The sequence below is a fragment of the Sorex araneus genome, chromosome 5 (assembly GCF_027595985.1).
Source record: "Sorex araneus isolate mSorAra2 chromosome 5, mSorAra2.pri, whole genome shotgun sequence".
NCBI lineage: Eukaryota > Metazoa > Chordata > Mammalia > Eulipotyphla > Soricidae > Sorex > Sorex araneus.
Genome location: NC_073306.1, coordinates 10,059,558 through 10,083,201, shown reverse-complemented (window position 1 = coordinate 10,083,201; position 23,644 = coordinate 10,059,558). Strand labels below are relative to the sequence as shown.

The following is a 23,644-nucleotide window of genomic DNA, read 5'->3' as shown; positions in this document are numbered from 1 at the left end:
ATTGCATGCCAATTGTCATATTGTTGAGAAAGTAGAAACTTCCACCACTGATAGTCTCCTAAGCTATGAGTTCTTTCTTGTACTTTAAAAGCCTCTGCAACTCAGGGAGACATGTATGAGAAAATTGGGAGTGGGGGGCAGTTTGCCTTCGTGTGGGGGCCACTTCTGTTGGTACTTAAGGATCATTCCTAGATCTGGGCCAGGAATTCTCTAGCCTTTCCAAAATTGTCTCTAAAATATATTATTTGTGAAGGAAAGTGGGGGAAGTAAGAGGAGGCCAAACTGATCATAGGGTCGGCACTAGAATCATGATGGTGGGTATCATGAGCCTCATACACATGTAGAGGCATGGAAATGCAGTCTAGAAAGTTCTATAATGTCGGAAATCAATAGTGAAATGAAATATGTTAGCTGAAAGCATATATCATTCATCCAGAGAATGCACATTGAGTGCCCATTCATAGCAAATATTTCACCTATTCTAACATTACAATAAGATATAGATTCAGGGACCTGAACAATAGCTCAAAGGACTGAAGCACATGCTTTGCAGCACGTTTCATGCATACAAGAGCCTGGGGTTCAGACCATAGCACCCCCACCCCTCTCTGCATAGTCCTCCCTTGCAGCACTGAAGATGACCAACAAAATTAGCCCCCTAAGCAGAGCTGGGTGTGACCTCAAAACCAAATTTTCAAAAGAGATAGAGAAGGATATTTTTCTATTTACTTAAATTTCTCACAGACAACTTGAGGAGACAAGCAGAATTGAAATTCCATAGAGTATGAATAGCCCCAGGCTGAGGCAGACACAGGAATTACTAAGCATCTCCAACCCAGAGGGAAGCTCCGTGCAGGAGAAGATGCCTGAGGAAAGCTACAGAACCTTTGGAAGAGTGTTCTCCCTTCAGAGGAGAGATGGCTGAATGAAATAGAAGCACGTATCCAGAAACATGATCACAAGCCATACTGAGGATAGGAAAGTAACATGGGGGCTTAAGATCAGAGAAGAAATGGAAACCTAATGATATACTTAGGTGGCAATTGGACTCCTCAGACCCATTTCACATGCAATCAATGGTTTACCAGTATTTACCATTCCTGTTAGTCCAAAGGACAGTTGTTGTATCCTGGGGAGGAGATGAGAATCCAGGTCCTGGATTCTGCCACCCGTTGTGCCCATTGGGCTTGTCACTGTCATCCTGTTGCTCATCAATTTGTTCGGGTGAGCACCAGTAACATCTCTCATTGAGAGACGTATTGTTGCTGTTTTTGGCATATCCAATATGCACGGGTAGCTTGCCAGGCTCTGCCCTGTGGGCTCCATACTCTTGGTAGCTTGCCGGGCTCTCCGAGAGTGGCAGAAGAATCGAACACGGGTGAAAGGTGAACGCCCAACCGCTGTGCTATCACATTGGGCTTGTAACCAGAAGAACTAACCTAAAAGGCACACAGAAAGCAGCAAAGCAGATGACATCCTCTGGGAAAAAAAGAATTTTGCCTCTGAAGGTTGAATTCCTACATCATTTCTGATGGATAGACTCTTTTCCCCACACATGTAGGCAATTGTTCGTGACACCAGCGAGGTGTCCCACAATTCAATTCAATTCCAACTCTACCTGGAGACAGAGTCAGATCTCCCAGGTTCAGGGCTAACCCTGCAGGGCTGCTCTACCACCACCACTGCCTCACAGTTCAATAACAAGTTCAGGCTGTCACTTGGGCTTTTGGGAGACTTACTCTAGATCAGCAAGTTCAATCGATCCCCTCTTATTAATTAATTAATTAATTAAGCTTCAATTAATTTACTAGAGAGGCCCACAGAAATCAGAAAAAGATTTCACACGCTAGATTATTGGCTTAGTACAAAACTGTCTAGGTCAGAAACACCTGCCAAATGGATTAGAGGTATAGGGTCAGGTGGCTGAGAAGAGGTGCCATGCTTCAAAGAATGACCTTGAATTCAGCACTCTAGAAGTTCATGGAATTCAGCTTTGTTGGGTATTTAATGGAGGTTTAAAGCAAGTATTAAAGCACTGACCAGTGGGGATTAGATTCCCAAAAGTGTTGAGACAGAGAATTGCCTAAAGTTCCAATCCTCTCAATTCATGGTTGGTTTTCCCCAATAACCAGCCACCATTCTTTGCCTACTAAGAGCTTTCCAAAAGTCAATGGGGTAATATAATTAAAGACACCTTTATCCCTCCCAATATACTTAGAATACTTTAAAAGTTTTGGGATCTCTGAGTTAGGACTGTGGCAAAGACCAAATATAGACTTTTTATAAATCACAGTATCCCAAAAAGATAGGTGATTGATCATTGAGACGTTTAGGGAGTGCTTTCTTCTCAAATGAGTAATTTAGGAGGTGTTGGTAAAGGGAGCACACAAGCTCAAGAAGAAGCAAGTGATCATTCTAGTCCGGACAATGTCTGAGTTTGTTCTTTCCCTCCTTCAGGTCTCCGTTCATCCATATTTCCATTCGTGAGGTCTTTAGTGAGTGTTTGGCATTTGAAAGAACATCCTGGTTTCCAGGGACCTAGTAGTGAACGAGTTTTTCCCCCTCATCTAAATTCTACATGTGAGCTACGGACTTCTGCATCCAACATCATTTAGATTTAGTCCGTGCCCATTTGAATTGCAGTTTTAAAAGGCTGCTAAAGGAAAGAATAGATATGATGAGGGTGAAGAGTTAGAAAGTGCTTTGAGGTACACCAGCAGGCTGCAAGCAATTCTGACTTAGGGCGAAGCTGGACAAAGTAGGCTGAGGCCACAGAACAGAGAACTTTGAATTCCAGGCTAAGGAGCTTATAATCCAGTCTCTTCATCTTCCTGACAATCATGCGATGAGTATGCAATTTGGATTCAGAGACCTAGCTTTGAATCCTGACCAGGACTAGTACAAACCATGTTTAAGATTCAGCACGTCTCTGCGCTTCTCTGAGTGTCAGTTTGCTCACCTTTAAGATGAGAGCCTAACAGTCCCCAGGAAAGCCACTTGCATGGTGCCCAGAGAAAAACAGTCACCCATTTCCCTTCCTTGTGACACATGAAAATGTTGTGCACCTGAGTGTTAGCTCACCTTTGCTAGAATTATCTTGCTAGTAAGCGAGTGGGAGAGCTGACCGTTAGTGCCTGTAGCTGTAAAACAGCATTTCCTTGAAGTTAAATGGTCCTTAAAGGATCAAGCTCTTAAGCAGATTTGCGCACTGAAAAAACTAGAAAAAATAACTTAATTGTCATTAGTGTCCAACCAGAATCCTTCCTTCATAACTTTTTGGCAGCTCTTGCTCCATCCATTCTTTTTTTTTTTTTTTTTTGCTTTTTGGGTCACACCAAAAGGTGCACAGGGGTCTCTCCTGGCTCTGCACTCAAGAACCACCACTTGCGGTGCTCAGGGGACCATATGGGATCCTGGGAATCAAACCTGGCTTAGCTGCATGCAAGGCAAATGCCCTACTCACTGTGCTATCACTCCAGCCCCCATCCATTCTATTTTGACTTTCTTCCCAAATCAGCCTGTACATCAGAATTCAGACTGCTATTGAAAATTCTAATTCCTGGGCCTAGTTTCATATATACCGAAATAGCCTCCCTAGAAGGAATCGTGCTTTTAGCAGCTCCCCAAGCAAGTCAGATCCTTGCCCATATTTCAGAATCTAGAGTCTCACTCTCTCACTCTCTTGCTCATTGCTCACTTCCTGTTGTTCTAGTTCATGAGTAGTGGGGCAGTGGTTCTGAAAATGGGGTTCCCACAATCACATCATCACCTGACACTAGATAGAAATGCAAAAACCTCAATCCCACCCCAGGATGACTAAATGAATGAGTGGGGTGGCGGGGGGGAGGCCATCGGTGGAAGAAGAAAGAAAAGGGAGGAAGGCCAGATGCCTCTGCATCTATGGAGCATGGATTTGCTTGTTTCGTTTAACTCTTGGCATCCGCAGTCTTGCTCTGATGTCGATTCATGCTCGGTTCCTCTGGGAAAAGAACCTTTCACAAGTTGAGCAAGCCATACTTGGTGTCCAGGCTGATATTTGGCGTCATCCTTGAGCCAGTGCATCCTTTCCTGCGGACCTCCTGGAATGTGGAAACCTAAGACCGAGGAGGCTGCCTCAAGAGCCGGAATAAGAGGTTTTTTTCCCCCTACACATCTCCACATTTAGTAGGCTGCATGAGGGGAATTTCAGGCCATCTGGACGTGAGAGAATGGTCATCATCTCCCCTTGTTCCGGAGGCCCACCTTTCAGAGTTAAACATTACATCACTGGTGAGGTGATTAGGACCCAGAAAAATGCCTCCACATTGTGGTGGTGATTGGGGGAGGGGGAACATCCACGCAGAGTCTCAGGCTTTCTCTTCTTGTCTCCACAGGAGATCCCCTGCCACTAGTCAGCCTCCCGTCTCCAGAGTCAACCCACAAGGTAAGCCTTGTCAAGAGGTCTCTTGTCTCAGTCAGACACGTGTCTCTTCTTCAGAAACCTCTAAAGAACAATCGTCTTAATGGACAACATGTGAACTTCAGAAGTGTACCTCTTGGGTGGCTTTTTTCAAAGGCACCCGGGAGCTTTGCTTCGTTTTAAGGAAAACCAAATGAAACTTCTATGAAGTGCATGTCTCTCATGCCCATGACAGTTATGTGGTAAAAACGCTTCTCAGAAGAGTTGCAGTAGGCAGAGCTGTGTTGAGAGCACAACTTGACCACGGCTTGCTGGCCCCGGTGAACTCCAGGCGTGCTAACCTCAAAGGCCCCCAGTTCCCTTCACCTTGACCTAAGGGCCCCTTTGGGGATGCTAGTGGTTTTCCTCTTAGTGTCAACTAGAGCTCCCACTTGACTCTACATCCTTGCCAGGTGTGAAACCCAAGACTTTTTCCAGGTCACAAGTCATTTCTCTTGGAGGTCATCCAGCTTTGTTTCACAAAGGTGGTTTTTTGTTTTGTTTTGTTTTGTTTTGTTTTGTTTTGTTTTTAAAAAAAAGAACTAACCTCTCTCCTCTTTCTGTACTTAACCTTCACTTTTCACATTGAGTTGAAAGGTGCAGGTGGAAGGGCCACAGTGTCCCAACTACCATGGAAATGTGTTGAACCAACCAGCTAAACTCTTCTTGACCTTAATATTAAGCCACCATGAAGAACAAGGTGAACGCCTCCTGAGCTCTCCTGGCCCTGTGGTTGCTCCATGTCATGTGTCTGTTTGGAGCAAGGCTGGTCCCTTGCTTTTTAACTTCCCATCATCCTCCTTGGAGGTGGTGTGCTCTTGTGGCCTGCATGCAGTAAGAACAGAAATAATACCCAAATCCGACTTCTAAAAGAAAGGAACAAAGGCATCAGGTTCCATTGGTTTCATGGTTTCTGAAGTATTTATGGCACCTGCTTTTAACAATATTTATATGAGGAAAAGATTGATAACAAGAAGAAAAGTGAAAGGAAGATATTAAGCAAAGGTGAGTTTGTCTCGGGAGCTCCAGGATAGGAAACAGAGAGGAAAAAATAGTCCTTTCTCCAAAGACTTCAAAAAACCTGGTGTACTGATGGGCTATTTTCTTCAGAAGTTTTATAAAAAGAAACATAATAGAGTGTTTTAACGTATAACTGATGTTACATACTTGGAAATCAAAGGAGGTGGTTTTGAAATGTCATTTCATCATATTGGCCCACCAGTGAAATCCCATTGCTCACACTTCTGCCAGCCAAATTCACTGTGATGTTTTGGACTCGGATTTGCATATTTAAAGTATGTTTTTCTTATCTTGCAACAAATACCAACAAACATTGAGAGCATATGTGATACTTATGGTTCTATAAATCAGCTCATTAGTCAAAGATGCTCTTGGAAAGATAATTTTTGTAGCTATTGGCATAGTTCACTACAGCTTGGCAACTCAAAGTTCTTTTGCTGAATTCTTTTAAAACAATGGAGCAAAGAAAATGACAATACCACTTAGGCAATTTGTTTTTGTCTGTCTTTGTGGCAAACTGCAAAAATTTTGGCTTTTCAATGGGAAGAAAATGTAACGATACCAATTATTACATAATTATAGGTTTCAAAATCTTAACACTTAACCACAGTCAGAAAAGGAAGGAGGACGCATCCTGTGTTTTGTTCTTATTATCAGCTTAAATAAGTCAGGCAGATTTTTCCTGTTATTTTAATATTTATCAGCATATGACAAAGAGGTGTGTTTAAATAGAAACTTTAAAGGGGAATGAAAAATAAGTAGCTCAGAGCAAACAGATCTGAAAGCCGGAGTCCTGCTATAAAGGATGGTGCATTTCATGATAATGAGATCAAGTTTTTATTTATTAGCACTAAAGTGGAAGTCGTGTATTTCAATGGACACATAAAAGATAGAAGAAACCCAGATCATTTTAACATATAAGGTGACAATCTGGTTAGGAAAACTTCACGGACTGAAGTGATTAGTCTTGCAAAGAAGCACATTTGAGAGAAAGAGAAAGGTGAACATTTTTTAAGAGGCTTTTGAAAAGTGCAGTTTATTTTGAGAGCTAATTGTCAGAATCTCCAGTTAAATTGGTATTTTGCTATTGCAAATTGAACAGTAACTGAACCATTTATGGGGGACTCAAGCAAAACTCTTAACAGTACTATTTTACTGTGTAAGCAAGATTACTCTTTCCACCACACAAATTTTCCTTCTCAGAAATTTTTATTTCACCCTATATTTATTGATTGATTGATTGATTGATCAGTGTGATTGTTCCTTTTCTTTTTCTTTCTTTCTTTAAAGCTGATAGCACAGTGGGTAGGTAATTTGCCTTGCACACAGCCAACTGGGGTTCTATTCCTCTGTCCCTCTTGGAGAGCCCAGCAAGCTACCGAGAATATCCTGCCTGCACAGCAGAGCCTGGCAAGCTACCCATGGCATATTCAATATGCCAAAAACAGTAATAAGTCTCACAATGAGACGTTACTGGTGCCCACTCGAGCAAATCGATGAATAACAGGATGACAGTACTACAGTGCTATTGTAATTCTTGCTTTCTCTCTGCCCCCATTGGAGCTCCTTTGAAGTTAGGGACTATATCTTATCAATTGCTTTATCATCTAAATGCTTTAATATAGCTACTATTTTCACATAGTAGGAAGACAGTAGAGAATAAATTGGGAGAACTACATAAATTTGAGGAGCTTTCTCATTTGAAAATACTCCTCCATTTAATTTTAATCATGAGTCAGTTTCATCTCTGTGGTGATTAAAAACAATATGTAGTTGTGTGTTTTTACTGTTAAAAGATCAGTTTGAGGGCCAGAGAGTGATGTAGGAGTTAAGGCACTTGCCTTGTATACAGCTGACCCTGGTTGGATCTCTGGCACCGCATTTCAATCCCCAAGCACCCCCAGGAGTGATTCCTGAGCACAGAACCAAGACTAAGCCTTGAGCTTGCCAAGTGTGACCCAATGCCCCCTTCTCCCAAAAATCAGTTCTTGTGCTAAAAATTTAAAGAGAAATTGTGCAGTGGACAAGGCACTTGTCTTGCATGTAGATGACACCAGGTTCAGTCACTGACTATATATATAAATATAAATATAGATACACACATATATTTCTTGAAGCACAGAGCCAGGAGTAAGCTCTGAGCACAACCAGGTATGACTCAAAAATCAAAAAGAGAGAATAGACATTTGAACAGACTCAATAACTGCTCTTATAGATCAGGGTCATGGAAGTTTTTGCATTTTAAGCAGGAAAACCTGAGTAAAAGAATAGAAAACTGGGGCTGGAGCAATAGCACAGTGGGTAAGGCGTTTGCCTTGCACATAGCTGACCCGGGTTTGATTCCCAGCATCCCATATGGTCCCCTGAGCACCGCCAGGAGTTATTCCTGAGTGCATGAGCCAGGAGTAACCCCTGTGCATTTCCAGGTTTGACCCCCCCAAAAAAAAATAAAGCAAAAAACAAAACGAATAGAAAACTGAGAATCTAGGGAAGGTGGCAGTATGGACCCCGAGGACTGCCATATTCATGAGCCATAAACAGAGCCCTCTCCAGTCGGTGGAAATGCTAATGCCATAGAGGGTGCATGAGGCATGAGGCACTCAGTGTCAATCACATCTTGCCTTTCACAAGCCTACATTCCACGCCTTCCTGATCAGAGGCACAATTCTTGGAAGAGAAAGGGGAAAAAATAGAACATTCCTCAACAAGATAGGAACTTGGGTTCTGTCATCTCGGCACATTCAGGGGACGCTAGAAAATGGAAAGTTGAAGTGTTCACAGGATTTCAGGCCTCAAAACTTTTTCAACAACAACAAAAATTCAAATCATTGAGGAAAATAGATATGTGTCAGTACATGAGTGTGTGCATGCCTGAGTGTGGGTGTATGAATATGGGTGTGTGTACCTGTGTATGTGTGAGTGTGTTAATGTGTGTATGAGTGCATGCATATGGATATATATGAAATAATATTCTACTTTTCCCCACCCTCTCCTCTCTCCTGCCTTTGCATGAATTTCTATGGTGATTGTACTTGTGGTTTTTAAGTGAGAATTTTCTCAAAAGATATATTATCAAGTGCTTACTGCCTTTTCAAAGGATCCTTGTCCTTACAAAGCAAATAGAGAAACATTCCTTTTCATGACTCTAATTCTTATAGATAGGGCTTGGTTTATCATACTTATGTGCCATTTTCTAGCCCCTGAATTGATGGGTAAGGTGGGATAGTCTATACTTATTTTCCTCTTCTAAAATTTACCACTGAGCATGTCAAGCAGGAGCTTCTCCGATATGACGGCCCAATGACCCAGCGTCTTGGGTCATCAGAAATGACAGCAGACAATGCCACAAACATGACCAGAGAATTGCCTTGAGGGCACATAAAGATGTCCGAAGACCCGAAGTCCCCCCAACTGTGTGACCACAGACATGGTTATGGTGGTCTTCAGTGCTAACTCATTTGATACCTTTCAAGAAAAGGGTGTGGATGGAGAAATTGGACAAATAAAATAAACAAGGCTTCCTAGAGTTCATTTGTTCATCTTAGTATGAGACAGACTGTTTCTCAGTCCTCACGGGAATCCATTTCTTCCTCTCTCTTTGCAGGCCCCTCTGGGGAGAAACTCTCCATTGGTTGATAGAACAGAAAAAGACTTTCTCTTAAGAAATCTCTTTCTCGGGGCTGGAGCAATAGCACAGCGGGGAGGGCATTTGCCTTGCATGCGGCCGACCCGGGTTCGATTCCCAGCACCCCATATGGTCCCCTGAGCACCGCCAGGGGTAATTCCTGAGTGCAGAGCCAGGAGTAACCCCTGTGCACCGCCGGGTGTGACCCAAAAAGCAAAAAAAAAAAAAAAAAAAAAGAAATCTCTTTCTCAGCTTGCTTTCCTCTTAGAGTACCCTTGATCAGATGAGTCTCCTAGACATAGCACAGGGGCTGTTCAGGAAGTAGAGAGGGTCTTGGCCAGTTATCTTGGGTTCGAAGGAGCTCAGAAATCAGTGCAGGCCCCAGTATTGAGTACCACTGTGCTTGGATGCTTCTGGAACTGGGAGTAGAGCTTATGGGTGCCTGGCGGGAGGAGACTCAGAGCACCCGTGTTAGCCTGGAAGTCCATCTCCGTCAGAAAACTGGGAATGAAGCCGGATTGGAGCAGAACATTTGCTTGGGTTTCTACATTAAGCAAGAACAGGCAGGCCGGATTACAACACGTATGAACAAATACGAGTAAAATCAATCTTGTTACAGAAGGCTGTGGGCATGAGGAGGGGAGGGAATTACCAGGGGGAAAAAAAAGAAGAAAAAAAGGAAGAAAAAAATTTTTTTAAAAAAGAGGAAAGGACTAGAAATATTAGATTATTCTTTCTTCAGTGCTCTGAATATTATGTGGTCTGAACTCGTGGGATAATTGTCGTAATTACTTTGAGTGTTTAAGCAGACTACAGACTTAAGTCCTAGGGGGGAAAAAAGAAAAGGAGAGAAAAACAGTAATTCTGAGAATAATGGGATTTTGTAAGAATTCCTTTTGTGGAAAAGAACTTCTAGTAAAAATTTGCGTCAGAACATCCACAAAAAGTGATTTGCATTGGTCTGCAAGCATTGCATAGATGCAGGATCGAGTGTAGGTATTTGTGAAAATATCGATAAGCCAACTCAAATATGAATAGAAAAATAGCCTCCACCTTGAAAACACAGTGCTCCCAAGAGAGCCTTGCTCGAGAATGGCTCTTTCACCACATCGACCTGCATTTCTAGCTGTCCCGTGAGTGTTTCTTCAGAAACGGAGCTCCTGCCCCACACTCAAGGGCCTAACCAGCTGAGTTCAATCCGCACAGGCTCCACTTCGCGTTTTGGAGCTGCCGCGAAACACCAGCCACCCTCACCCCCCCCTGCAAGTTGGACTCCTGCATGTTAGTAAGTATTTCAGTTATGCTATTGACGTCAATGGAGTCATTAAATAGATTGCTGGCCCTCCCAGAGGCAAATCACTGCCAGGGACCTAGATACAGACACTTTTTTTTAACAAAGACAACCATCAGGTTCTCCTCCAGCCGTAAGCCCGAGAAAGGAAAAAGTTTATCCTGTAGCTGACCTGTCTCCAAGCAGTTTCTTTCTTTCTTTTGCCTCTGAGTTCCGGCCTTTCTTTCTTTGTGGTGGCAGCGGGCTCCAGACCCCCCTCGCCCAGACATTGTGTTGCCTCCACGTTTTTTGTGAGCAAAAAGCATCTCCTGTAATTGAGATCCTGAAGGGAGGCACCCCACTTTCCAAAGGGCTCTCACCTCGGGCTCTCCCTCGCCCAGCCGCCTGCTTCTTTGGCAGCAAACTTTGGGCCAATCCCTATTGTCTAGCAGAATAGCCATGTGTTGTATGGCTGTCCGTTCCCTGCATAAACCGTGTCCTACACGTACACACACTCGCACACACACACACACACACACACACACACACACACACACACACACACACACACTGTGTTTTTAGCCACGTCTGTGCGTGTGTGTCTGGTAGCTGCACCTCTTCTGCTATGAATCGACCTTTATGTGGCCTGCAGGCCACCGCAGCCCAGGAGGAGGAGGGTGTTGAGGAGAAGGAGGAGGGGGAGGAGGAGAAGGAGGAGGGGGAGGAGGGGGAGGAGGAGGGGGAGGAGGGGGAGGAGGAGGAGGAGGAGGCTGGGGCCAGCGTCCCAGCAGTTCTTCTGCAAAGCTCCCTCTACAGGGCCCTGCCCTCCAGGCTGTGTCCTCCTCAACCCCAGCTGCCGGCTGCCTCGAGCCCGGTCTTGCTGTGAGCAGGCGTGGCCGAGAGCCCTTCAGGACACATCTGTCTCCTCCTGGGCATTCCTGACAGCTCTGTCTACCTGGCTGGCCAGACTCACTTCCCACCTGGCTGCACCCGCTGCCTCCCCAGGCTCCCCAAGGAAGCCGTCTTAAAGGGGGAGCGTTCTTAGCATCCCTTTGTCAGAGACGGCCAACGTAGCCCGTAGGTTGCCAGCCCTTTGCACACCCCATGCCCTTCCTCCGTGTGTGAGATCAAGGCCACGCGTCTCTCCCTGCTTTGGGAGTCCCCTCTGGCCCACCTGCAGCCCCTCCGCCACACTTCTTCAGCTGATGTTCCTGGCCTGTGCTCCTCCACCTTCATCTCTCTTCTCTCTGACACTCCACTCTTTGGCTTGGTTTGGTTTGGTTTCGGGGCCACACCCAGCGGTGCTTAGGGTTCTGCACTCAGGAATCACACCCGGTGGGCTCTGAGGAATGCCAGGGATCGAACCCGGGTGGGCCCAGTACAAGGCAAATGCCCTACCTGCTATCCTATGGCTCTGGCCCATGACACCCCATTCTTTTTTAATTTTATTTTATTTTTTGCTTTTTGGGTCACACCCAGTGATGCACAGGGGTTACTCCTGGCTCTGCACTCAGGAATTACCCCTGGCGGTGCTCAGGGGACCTTATGGGATGCTGGGAATGGAACCTGGGGTCAGCCGTGTGCAAGGCAAACGCCCTACCCGCTGTGCTATTGCTCCAGCCCCTGACACCCCGTTCTTAAGTCTTTCCCTCGCCTTTACTCCCCCACCCCTTCTCACTTATATCCAGGTTTCCCCGCCAGTACCAAGTCAGGACCATAACTCTCCTATTTCATTTTCTTTCTCGCTCTCTGCCCACATCAGTACTAGAACTCATCTAAAGCCCAGTGACGGTTGTGCAATTTTCTGAGCTGGCTATCTTTTGCCTTCAAGATCCCCGTTTCTTAGCAGCTGTGCAAAGGCGTTCCAAATTTTGCTCCTTTTTTTGTCCTCTCCCCCAAGTCCCTGTACATGAACAGCTGGTCGCTGAGAAGCACTGAAACTAAAGTTCCTCAAATGTCCCTGCCTTGCTTGGCCTTCCTGCCTCGGTATGTTCTATTCTCTCAGCCTGGGCTGTTTCCTCACCCCAGGAAAAAAAAAATTATTGATTTCCTTACACGGTTCTTGTACACAAGTTTCTGAACTCACTAATTCTTAGAGTCTGGCATTCAGGCGAAGAAAATACTCTCCTTTCAGGAGTAAGTCCCTAGTTCTTTACCTATTTCCGTTCTATCTTGTTATTTCCGCATCTACCGACTGTACCTATCGAAGGACGCTGCATTCATTTTCATCCCTTTAGTTCAAGGATTAATCTTCTCTTGCTTTCTTTGGAGGGCGGGAAGGCGGTAGGGGGGCCGTTCCCAGCAGTGCTCAGATTGCCTGCTCACTCGCTGACTCCACACTCAGGGAGCACTCCTGATGAGCTTGGGGGACCATAGAAAGTGCCTGGGATCAAACTTGGGTCACACATAGGCAAGGCATGTGCTTCCCTGCTGTGCTGTTTTTCCACATGGGTCAACAAATGTTTATGGGATGAACAAGCCGGTGCCCCATACATGTTTATGGAATGAGGAAGGACACAGAGGTGAAAGTTCCAAATTCTTTCTGAGGTTTCTACCTGGCTGTGTCCGGGCTTGGCTTAAGAGATATTCTTACTCTCAGAAACCTGTGCGGAATCGACTATGCCAGCAAATCTGAGACTCGGTTTTCTCACCCAAATAGTGAGTGTTTCAACCTATTTCATAACATTACCCGCAGGCCGGGGCTCGAGGACAGAAGTCCCGTTTACCTGGCTGGTCAGATTCGCCTCCCACCTGGCTGCACCCGCCGCCTCCCCAGGCTCCCCAGGAAGCCGTCTTGAAGGGGGAGCTTTCTTAGCATCGCTTTGTCAGAGATGGCCAACGTAGCCCATAGGTTGCCAGCCCTTTGCACGCCCCATGCCTTTCCTCCGTGTGTGAGATCAAGGCCACACATATCTGCCCCCTTTGGGAGCCCCTTCTGGCCAACCTGCACCCCCTCCGTCACACTTCTTCAGCTAATGTTCCTGGCCTGTGCAGCCTTCACCTTCATCTCTCTTCCTTCTGACACTCCATCCTTTGGTTTGGTCTTGTTTCGGGGCCACACCCAGCGCTGCTTAGGGTTCTACACTCAGGAATCACACCTGATGGGCTCTGAGGAATGCCAGGGATCGAATGCCAGTGACACCGAGGAGCGGCGGGAGTCAGGCTGCCTCTTTCAAATCCCAGCTCTACTGTCTGGGGACCTTGAGACAAATCCCTTGACCTCACCAGGTTCTAAGGGTCACATCTCCAAAATTAGGGTGGAAATTGCACCAGCTTCGCCTGGCAACTGCAAGGGGCAGGTGAGTCAATAGACGTTAAGCCCTTACATTGGCTCCTGGGACTTAGGATGCGTCAGTGTTTTGATCATGGTAGTTGGGATGGTCATTGTGTACCCGTGACTCCGCATACAGCAGCTGACAGCCCAGGCCCATGGCATCTGTAGGGAGCCAAATTGGAGCACTTCACTGAGGGCCAAAGAGATGTGTGGCTGATCTTGGTTTGACCCCTTGCATCATATGGTCCTGGGCGTGGGGGGAGGGGTGAGCCCTGGTAACTGCAAGAACCACGCAGCACTGTGGGGTCTAAGCAGCGCCACTTTCTAGGGCTCTCGCACTGAACCACTGGCACATGGCTGAGAGTCACCTGGAGGGGCCCCGGGCCCCCTGGGATCCCCTTGGGGGCCCCCAATAAGAAGAAAAGAAAACCTTATTGAGATCAAAAAGGTTCTGCTTGGGGCTGGAGCAATAGCACAGCAAGTAGGGCGTTTGCCTTGCACGCAGCTGATCCGGGTTCGATTCCCAGCATTCCATATGGTCCCCTGAGTACCGCCAGGGATAATTCCTGAGTGCAGAGCCAGGAGTAACCCTTGTGCATCTCCAGGTGTGACCCAAAAAGCAAAAAAATAAAATAAAGAATATCAAAAACAAAAAGGTTCTGCTTGACTTCCCCTCCCCAATATATATTTCCGAAGGGATTCTCTAAGAAATTCAAGATTCTTGCCTCTGAAACCATACGAATTGTCTGGAAATTGATTTAGAGCGCAAGTGGATTCTTTCCGAGCTACAGGGGTCTGTTTCGGAGCTACGGGAGGGAGAAGGCAGCGGATTCTCTGTCAACGTGGCTCTTGTGCTTCAAGCAGAGCATCAAGAAAGAGCAGTGAGAACTCTGAGCCACCGAGTCTCAGTTCACTGCAAAGTTTCTTTTGCGTGAGCCACAGACCACTTCACTTTATGAGCTAGAAAAAAGCCAGCACACAGCTCACTGCAGCTGTGTTTGAACACGAGGTCCAGGCTTTGGCAGGGCCCGCACCCGGGCTGGTCCCTGGAGCAGCAAAAGCTAGTGCAGAGAGGATGGGAGGGAAGGAGAGGGGAGGAGAGTAAGGTAGGGCATGAGGGTAGGGCAAGAGGAGAGGCGAGGAGAGGAAAGACAGAGGTGAGGAGAGGTGAGGGGGAGAAGAGAGGAGAGAAAGGGATGGAAGGGGAGGGGAGGGGAGTAGGGTAGGGTAGAATAGTAGGGTAGGAGGATAGGGTAGGAGAGGAGAGACAGAGGTGAGGAGAAGAGGGGTAGGGAGGGCAGGACAGGGAAGGGGAAGGGAGGGAAGGAGAGAGGAGATCTGGTGGCTGAGTATAGCGTGGGGATCTGCTCGAACATTCTGGATAGATTTTCCTGCCCTTTCTTATTAACTGCTAGGAAGGGTGGGCACCCTTCTCCCTCCACCCCCACCAACCACCTTCTTGGCTCCTATTTGGTGCGGGGAGGGGGTGGGTGGCCAGCCGGCAGGGTGCCCGGAGAAGAATGAGTGGATGTAGGAGACAGGGCAGGAAGGAAGAGGACCCCGGAGTTCCCCTTCCTCCCTCCTGGTCCTGGGGGCAGGGCCCTCACTACCGCTTCTCCTGACCAGCCCCTGGCCTGAGCCTCATGGATTAGCCTCCAGAGCAGTTCTCGGAAGCCCCAGAGCGATTCCGGAAACGGTCTCTGAGCAGCAAGAAGAGAAACAAAGCCGGGACTGTCCCCTTGAAATAGAGAAACAGCAACGGAGCTCACTGGATCGCTTTCTTCCTCTATTGCAAGTGACCCCACAAGATTTTGCTCCCGGGCCCCCCCCCCCCGCCCCACTGTCTTCTCAGCAGGGTCCACGCAGGCAGCCAGGTTCCATTCTGCTGGCGGCCCTGGCCCCCTTCCCAGAGCTGCCCTGTGGGCTCCACAGTTCTTAGAGTGAGTCTGCCTAGTGCTGCTGGTCAAGTCAACCCAACCAGATCATCTCCCAGTCCCCACCCGCCTCTGCCTGAGCCAGGGAAGGGGCCAGGACAGTTCCGATGGGCTCGTGCTGGCCTGCAGGACGCCCTTCACATACCTGCCCTCGGCAACTTCTCCCCACTCAACTGTTGGACCAATGTTTTGGTCCAGAGGCTGGGGGGAACCCCAGGGTAGCTGACACCATCAGAATGAAACCTGGATCTCTGTTTCCTGAAAACTCATGTGCCTTCCTCTCACAGGGACGGGGCTGTCTGGTAAACCTCACGGGGTCTAAATAAAGGGAGATGCTGGGAATGTCCCAGGAGGAAAGCAAGTAAAGTACTGAAGTATTTACTGCCCTCATGATTAATCAGGAGCTCCCTTGACTTCCTTTGGATGACTTTCCATCTGATTGGGACTAGGGAGAACATGTGTGATGTCTAAGAGACCTGGGTCTCACGCAACCATTATTCATTTATCCAGTAACGAGCATGTATTAGACACCCAGTGTGTTCCCCAACTAGTGTCTGTGTGAGACACTGGGGTACACTGGGAATGAAGAGAGAGCATTCAGACTCTACAGAGTGTACAGGTCAGGAAGTAGCAAATGAGTAAATCCAGGATGACACATTTGATCCTTGTCATCCAGCAGAGAGTGTGCACGATGGCTGCTCCTTTTCACCTGCGAAAGTGAGACTCAGACTCATCTGCATCACGGGGATCGTCACACTCTTGAGATGAGTTGCCGTGTATAAAGAGCTCGGAACACTGCCTACCAGCAGTATTATTTCATATTGATTCCCTTGCTATCTTTAGTAATCGTTGGAATGCATGCCGATTAGGGGACTGTCTTTTTAAAGGGCCTGGAACTTGAGACCTAGACGTAGGAGCTGGGTGTGCAGAGATGGTTATTAACATCTGAAAGATGGTTCAGCCTAAAATAGAATTGCTCACAGGATGGGGGCCACGGAGGGCCAAGGGGCAAGGCGAGGCGTGGGGATTGGGAGGGTGGGGAAATAGCCCAGCCGAGCCCAGCATCTGTTGGCCAGGGTAGAAGATGTAGATTTTATTCTAAGTCCAGTGAGAAATCTTTCAAGGACTTTAGCAAGATTTCATAAGGTTCAAATTAGAATTTTAGGGTCCAGAAAAGTAGTACAAGGGTAAGTTTCTAGCTTTGTATATGGCTGACCCCTATTTGCTTTGGTTTGTGTTATGGGGGAATTCTTTTGAGGAGGGGACCCTCAAAAAAAATGGCTGTGCTCAGGGCTTACTCCTGGCTCTGTGCATAGGGAATCACTGCTGGCAAGCCCAGGGGACCAGGCGACGTGGAAGGGATAGAGCTATGATCAGCCATGTGCTAAAAAACAACCCAACAGCTGACCCCAGTTTAATCTCTGACACCAAAGCCAGAAGTGATTCCTTAGCAGAGAGCAAGGAGTGAATCCTGAGCATCACAGATTGTGTACCTAAAACTAACACAAACAAACAGAAAAACAAGCAAACAGAAAGACAGGACAAACAAAACCAAAGTTTGAATTTCAAATTCAGATTTCCTCTGGTACTTCCAGTCTGGGTTACTCACCCCCCCATACTGAGTGATCCACCTGTGTATTTTTTTCTTCATGATTCTCAGCCCTGCCCTTCCATTGGCCCATTCTCCTCCAAGGTTAGGAAGTGTCACAGGGTGCAGGGGGCAAGGAGAGAGCTCAAGTGGTAGATCACACACATAGTATGTGTCAGACCTGGGTTTGATCCACAGGGGACATCCTGCCCTCATGCCCCCAGTGCTGCTGCAAATGAAGAAAAAGGGAAGAAGTCTCTGCAGCCAGGTCACCTACTTTCTAGTTCTGCTCCTTTCCTTCTGTATGATTGCCGACAAGTAATCCAACATCTCTGGCCCTTGTTTTCCTCCTCTGTAAAATCTAGGAGAATCTCTTACTTGGAATTATTAGGAGAATAAAATGAGTGACTCTGCAATGTTCAGAACAAAGGCTGGAACACAGCATAAAATCAATGTTAGTATCTTTCTTCTTGTAGATGCCTATTTTCTTGATTGCTTATACTCTTAGCCTGCTCAGTGCTCAAAACATTTTTGATTGCAAAAGAACAATGAAAAGGAGATGGTGCAGTGAATTGGAGAGAGAGAGAGAGAGAGAGAGAGAGAGAAAGAGAGAAAGAGGAGATGGTGCAGTGAATTGCAGAGAGAGAGAGAAAAGAAAGAGAGAAAGAGGAGATGGTGCGGTGAATTGCAGAGAAAGAGAGAGAGAGGTGGGGGGTTGCTCTGGTGTGATCATGTGATCATGGAAAGTAGTTCTGGTAAGGAGGAGTCTGTGCTGATGCAGACAGAGAAGAGCCCCATCTTCTTAGTTACTGCCTAATTGTTTCGCTTTGGGGAACTTACGCAGCAATGTCCCAGGGACAGAATCTGATTTCAGAATTGCTGTGATCTCCATGGCTTTTCATCTTCACAAAAAGAACCTGGGGCTGATGAAAGCTCTTTCCTACCCTTAGCCTCTGGGAGGCCCCCTCCCAAAGGCCAGCCTCCACCTCTGTTCTTGGCTGGTCACACTACCAACAACCAATTACTGCGGCTTCCTTCTCATCTCTGACTGTACCTGGGCCTCAGGCCGGCAGATAACTCATTTGTGAACACAGAGCTCACCTTCCAGTTAGTACCCGAACCCAGGCAGAGGTTTCTCCTGGGTTTGCATGGCTGAGGTGCAGACATTCCTGGTACCCACTCTTGCCCTCTCCCTGCAGAGCACCTGCCAGAATAGAGTGTGAATCCTCGGCCTAAATGCTCGCCGGTATGTTTGTCTCATCCCAGGGGGGAAGAAATTTCTTCCTAGGCTTTTTCATCAGCACAATGGACCTCTGTCCACATTTGACCCATTTTCACTTCTCCTTTCATCATATTGAACTTCTCTTTCTCTCTATCTCTCTCAAACTCTCTCTCTGTCTCTCAATCTCTGTCTCTCTCAATCTCTCTCTGTCTCTGTCTCTGCCTCTCTGTCTCTGTCTCTCTGTCTCTCTCTCTCCAGACACACACAGATTATTTCTAGATCTTTCGAGATTTCCCTTCCCTCTCTGGCCCTCATGCTTCTAAATTACTCACCTAACTAACTTGTGCAGGGAGGTAGGTGCTATGTCTGAGAGTTAGAACAAGGAGGGGGCAATGACTATGATGGAGGGAAGAATTTAACTGGAAGGAGGAGGTGGTGCTGAAAGGTGGTCAAGTGTGAAGTATGAAACCCTATCAGTAACCGTGCTGTGAACCACAGTGCAGAAGCTTATTTTCAAAAAAAGTCCCTCCTGTAGGCAGTTGTGGGTAAGAAGCAAAGGGTGATAGAATTGGTAGAGGGAAGTGAACACTGCTAAAGGGATGGGTGTTGAAGCATTACATATCTGATATCAGTCATGAATAACTTTGTAGTATCATGTACTAAATTTTTAAAAAATCACCCAGCTAGAGTCCTCTTAATCTCATCTCCCCACCAGGAGACCCCTGCAGTGTTCCTCGCCCATTATACTGTCCACTCTCTCCATCTATCTTGGATTGGATTCGGGAGGCCTGGGGTGGCTTCTTCGTCGCATCAAAGTGCTTCTACCCTAGGCCCAACTGCTTCCTACCTCACTTATGCATTTGTTCAGGATTCTACTTAAACCAAACTATCTGATTCCACTCTCTTGCTGAGCCAGGGAGAGGAGTTCCTGTGTATATAAGGCCCAGAGCTTCATGTTGAACGCTTATACCACCTGGGAAACAAAGATGATGAAGATGCAATTAAATATAGATAAGAACCCCATCAGTCATCATTCTTCAGAATCGATGAGAGAATGTGTATATGCACATATATGTGTGGTATTTGTATAATTAAAATATTTATAAATGCATATAATTTATTTTAAGAATTTGGTTCACATAGGCATAGGGGACTGGAAAACTTGAGTTCAGTCTTGAGCAGCCTGAAAAGGCAGGAGCAAATGCTATAGTCTTGAGGCAGATTCTGTTCTTGTCTGGAAAACCTCAGTTTCAGTACGTATGACCTTCAGCTGGTTGGTTGAGGCTTACCAGTGGTTGGATAAGGCTTACCAACTATAAGGCAGTCTTATTTATTCAACTGTGTATACAGAATTCCTTCAATGATGATTCAATAGCTGGGCATGATAGTCTCACATAGTTAACACATGAAACTCATCATCATAGGGGCCAAAGCAACAATCTCCCCAACACTTGCCCCCGACAAAAAAAGTCGAGCCTTGACATCATACTAGAATTATGTCAATACTCCTGTAAATAAAAATCATAAGATCTAGGAATATAACAATCTGTCATTTGCTTCATACTAACTGACACTTAGCCGAAGACCTCCAGAGCCCAGCCACAGCCATGCTCAAGGCCCCTCTCCACACATTTGGACGAGCCTCACACATGAAGGTACCAGCAGAGGAACCCAGGTGTGTGGGACCCAGGGCTGAGACCTCCAAGCCTGCTCAGATGGGACTGGGCCTCTTCCGCCCAGATTTCCCATTTTCCAGTAGCTAGGCCATTACACCCAGGGACTGCCCCCTGCGCTGTGTAATCCCACCAAAGGCCAACATCCAGAGACTTAAAACCAAGCTCCCGGAAGCAAGCAGACATCTTATAGCTTACTTCTCCCTCTGGAAGAACCTGGCAAACTACTGAGAGTTTCCTGCCCACATGGGAGAGCCTCACAAACTCCCTATGGTGTATTTATATGCCAAAACCAGTAACAGTGATAACATGCAATGGGCATGCAACCCAGAGGCTGCCTTCATGAGTACAAACCCTCCTCACCTTGGTTCACCATTTGATGAGGACTTGCTCTCAGCAGAGGGACACACATAGAAAGACTGCACTCATTTGTGGAATATAAAGTAACAGAATGGGAGACTATCACCCATGGATAGTAGAGATAAGGGCTAGGAGGAACGCTCCATGGCATGGAAACCGGCCTCAGTTGCTGGGAGAAAAGGAAACTGGGATAGAGAAGGGACCACTAAGTAAATTATGCTTGGAGGGCTCGCTCATGATGGGAGATGCGTGCTGAAAGTAGACTACAGACCAAATATAATGGCCACTTACTACCTGTATTGCAAAACATAGCACTCAAAGGAGCACTGTAGCACTGTCATCCCGTCGTTCATCGATTTGCTCAAGCAGGCACCAGTGACATCTCCGTTATGAGATTTGAAACTGCTTTTGGCATATCGAATATGCCACGGGTAGCTTACCAGGCTCTGCTGTGCAGGCGGGCTACTCTCAGTAGCTTGCTGGGCTCTCCGAGAGGGACGGAGGAATTGAACCTCCCAAAAGGAGAGTGAGAGTAAACTGGAATGTGCCTGCTACCAAGGCGAGGGTGGGGTGTTGGCAGGGATGGGGTGGGAGGGATACTGGGAACATTGGTAGTGGACAGTAGGCACTGGTGGAGGGATGGGTCCTGGATCATTCTATGACTAAAATGTGATCACGCAAGTTTGTAAATCTATAACTGTATCTCAAGGTGATTCATTAAAAAATTTTTTTAAAAATTTTAAAAATTGCTTTCAGCCAATTGCTAAGAAGGATGCACTGTCCACTGTGAATGGAAAGGACTTGGTAGCACTCTTCCCTTCTCTCACATCTTGCCTTTGTTTCCCTCTAGGAGCAGAAAAATTCCCTTTTGCTATTTCCATGGGAGAACTCCTTGCTTTTCTCTGATTCCCGCTTTGGCAGTGGGGTTGCCTTACCTGCTCCCGAGTGTCTGTGGAGGGGATTCAGCCCAGCCTTTAGCAGGGAACGGTGCTGGAAACCGTTCCCCATCCTGTGATGCTGGGGCGGACAGCGAAGGCAGGTTTCTGTGGGCGGAATTTAGAGAAGAGCGTTTCCTCAGGGAGCCCTGGAACCCATTAGAGATTTGGCAGAAAACGCGATGGGTTTCCCAGTGGGGGCACTGGAACAGCACTTGTCTAGACAGATGTGGGAAGCTTGACGTGGGAGTCTCTCGTGCAGAGAAGGGGGGGCCTCAGGGACAACCTTCTGAGAACACAGGGCACAGCAGTGGTTTGGGATGTCTGTTTCATCTCCGCGATGCCCCCAGAGGGATTCTTTTGTTTGGGGGAACTCTCCACCAAACATTTGAGTCAGCCCTAAGGCGTGATGGAGAAGCGTTCACAGCCGATGCAACCCTCACTACGCTCCAGACGGGCTTTTAGGCTCTCTGGACGCGAGATCGCTTTTCATCCTCACTTAACCCCTTCGGAAGTCAATTACTCTCTGTCTTGAAACCAACAAAATCATGGCTCAGTGAGGGCAACCAGTCAGATGAAGCTCGGAGGGGAACAGGGCTGCCTTGTTGGGACCTGCCTTGCTTGGCTGCGAAGCCAGCTTCTTGGCACTCGAGCCCCAAGCTGAAGTCTGGGTGCTGCAGGTGATGCCCACACAGGTACCTGTCTTAAAGGCACACGCACCTTGGGATCCGTGTTGCCAGCAGCTGCGGTCGCTTCCACTTTTCTCGGATTAGCTCCCTCCTCTTCCTCGCTACATTTGATCTGTCTCTTCCTCTAGATTTGCCAACCAGAGCCAGAGAGATAGTTACAGCGGGTAGAGCTCATGCCTGGCACACAGAGGACCCAAGTTCAATCCCCAGAACCCCAGATCATTGCCCCAAGCATTGCCAGGAGTCATTCCTGAGCACGGAGCCCGGAGCAAGTCCTGAGTACCAGCTAGTGTGGCCCATAAGAAAAACGAAACCAAAAAACTAGATTTGTGAACCAGTGGACCCTGAGAGAATGAATGTGCCCTAGTTTCTCTTCTGGGCAACTGGGGAGCAAATATGGGGTTCCCTCTCTTCCCAGAATAAACTCCCGTCTCTGAGAGATTTGGGGGCTATGGAAAAGGTTATCCTGGCACGGCCAATAGGCATGGAGCGTTGTTCAGACAGAGCAGAGCTGTAGGAAGTGGCTCTCCAGAGCCTTCTTCACTGCGTGAAAGCCATCCCCAGCATCTGACATCAGAGCAGAGTCTCATTTCAGATCTATAGTGAAACTGGGGCGTTCCTCCCCGAACACAAGAAGGCAGCTGTCCAATTCTGGGCTGGCGCTGGAAAGTCCCGCTTTGAATAATTTGCTTCTTGTGGTGTTTTGTTTAGCTTCTGCGTCTCAAATGAAACTCTGTGACTTAAGCGAAAGAGCACTGGGCTGGAACCCAGGAAACTACAGTTTAGAACTAGTGTCATCCAGGTGTGTGACCTGAGGCAAGTCTTTGACCCTTAGATGTTATCACCTGAATTTCATCTGATTTTGAGCTTAGGAGTCTCGAATCCGATCTGACAGAACCATCAAATGTCCCAGATGGCTCCTGGTCTAGAAATGGTCGAGTAGGGGGCCTGAGGGGAGAGGGGGATGGGGTGAAGTATGTCTTGTCAGGGATGAAATAATCCCTGAGCCAGTGTTGACTTTGGGAGTTCAAACCCTGGTCTTATGGATCTGACTCCAAAGCCTGTTTCCAGCCTCTCCCCGCTGCCCTACAATAAGACCTGATTGTTATTGCCTCACACAGTATCTCTGTTATTTTCCTAGTCCCTGTCAGTCTTGTACTTGAGACACGTCATTAGCAAATGAGTATCATGTGTTCGTGAGTCCGGAGGAAATGAAAAGTGAATGAGACACTATCCCTCACCTAACTTTAAGAGCACTTCCATAGGGAGATTCCATAGCCAGACTACCTGGTTTTACATCCCACTTGCTACTATTTTTATTTTGTTTTGTTTTGGGACCACACCCAGCAGTGTTCTGGGCTTACTCTCAGGTCTACTCTCAGGAATTACCCCTGGTGAGCTCAGGAGACCACATGGGGCGCCAGGGATTGAATCTGGGTCAACCTTATGCAAGGCAAGCAAGCACCCTTCGCTCTGTATTATCTCTCCAGCAACTTCCCACCTCACCCCTAACTACCATTTCACAGGCCCAATTACTTCAAGAACCTTTTCCTGACCTCAGCTTCTTCATACTCATTTTCTTCATCTTTCCTACCTTCCCCTTGGAGATGCCATGA

The 23,644-nt window shown here is 47.1% G+C and overlaps 1 protein-coding gene across 4 annotated transcripts in view; it reads left to right on the top strand.

Annotated features, from left to right (window-relative positions):
* PDE4B (phosphodiesterase 4B) overlaps positions 1–23,644 on the top strand; it is a 655,118-nt gene that overhangs the window by 532,528 nt on the left and 98,946 nt on the right. For all 4 annotated transcript variants that reach the window (XM_055138087.1, XM_055138088.1, XM_004607091.3 and 1 more), the window contains one exon: positions 4,374–4,423. In XM_055138087.1, coding sequence (XP_054994062.1) covers positions 4,374–4,423 — 50 coding nt within the window. The remainder of the gene's footprint in view (positions 1–4,373; positions 4,424–23,644) is intronic.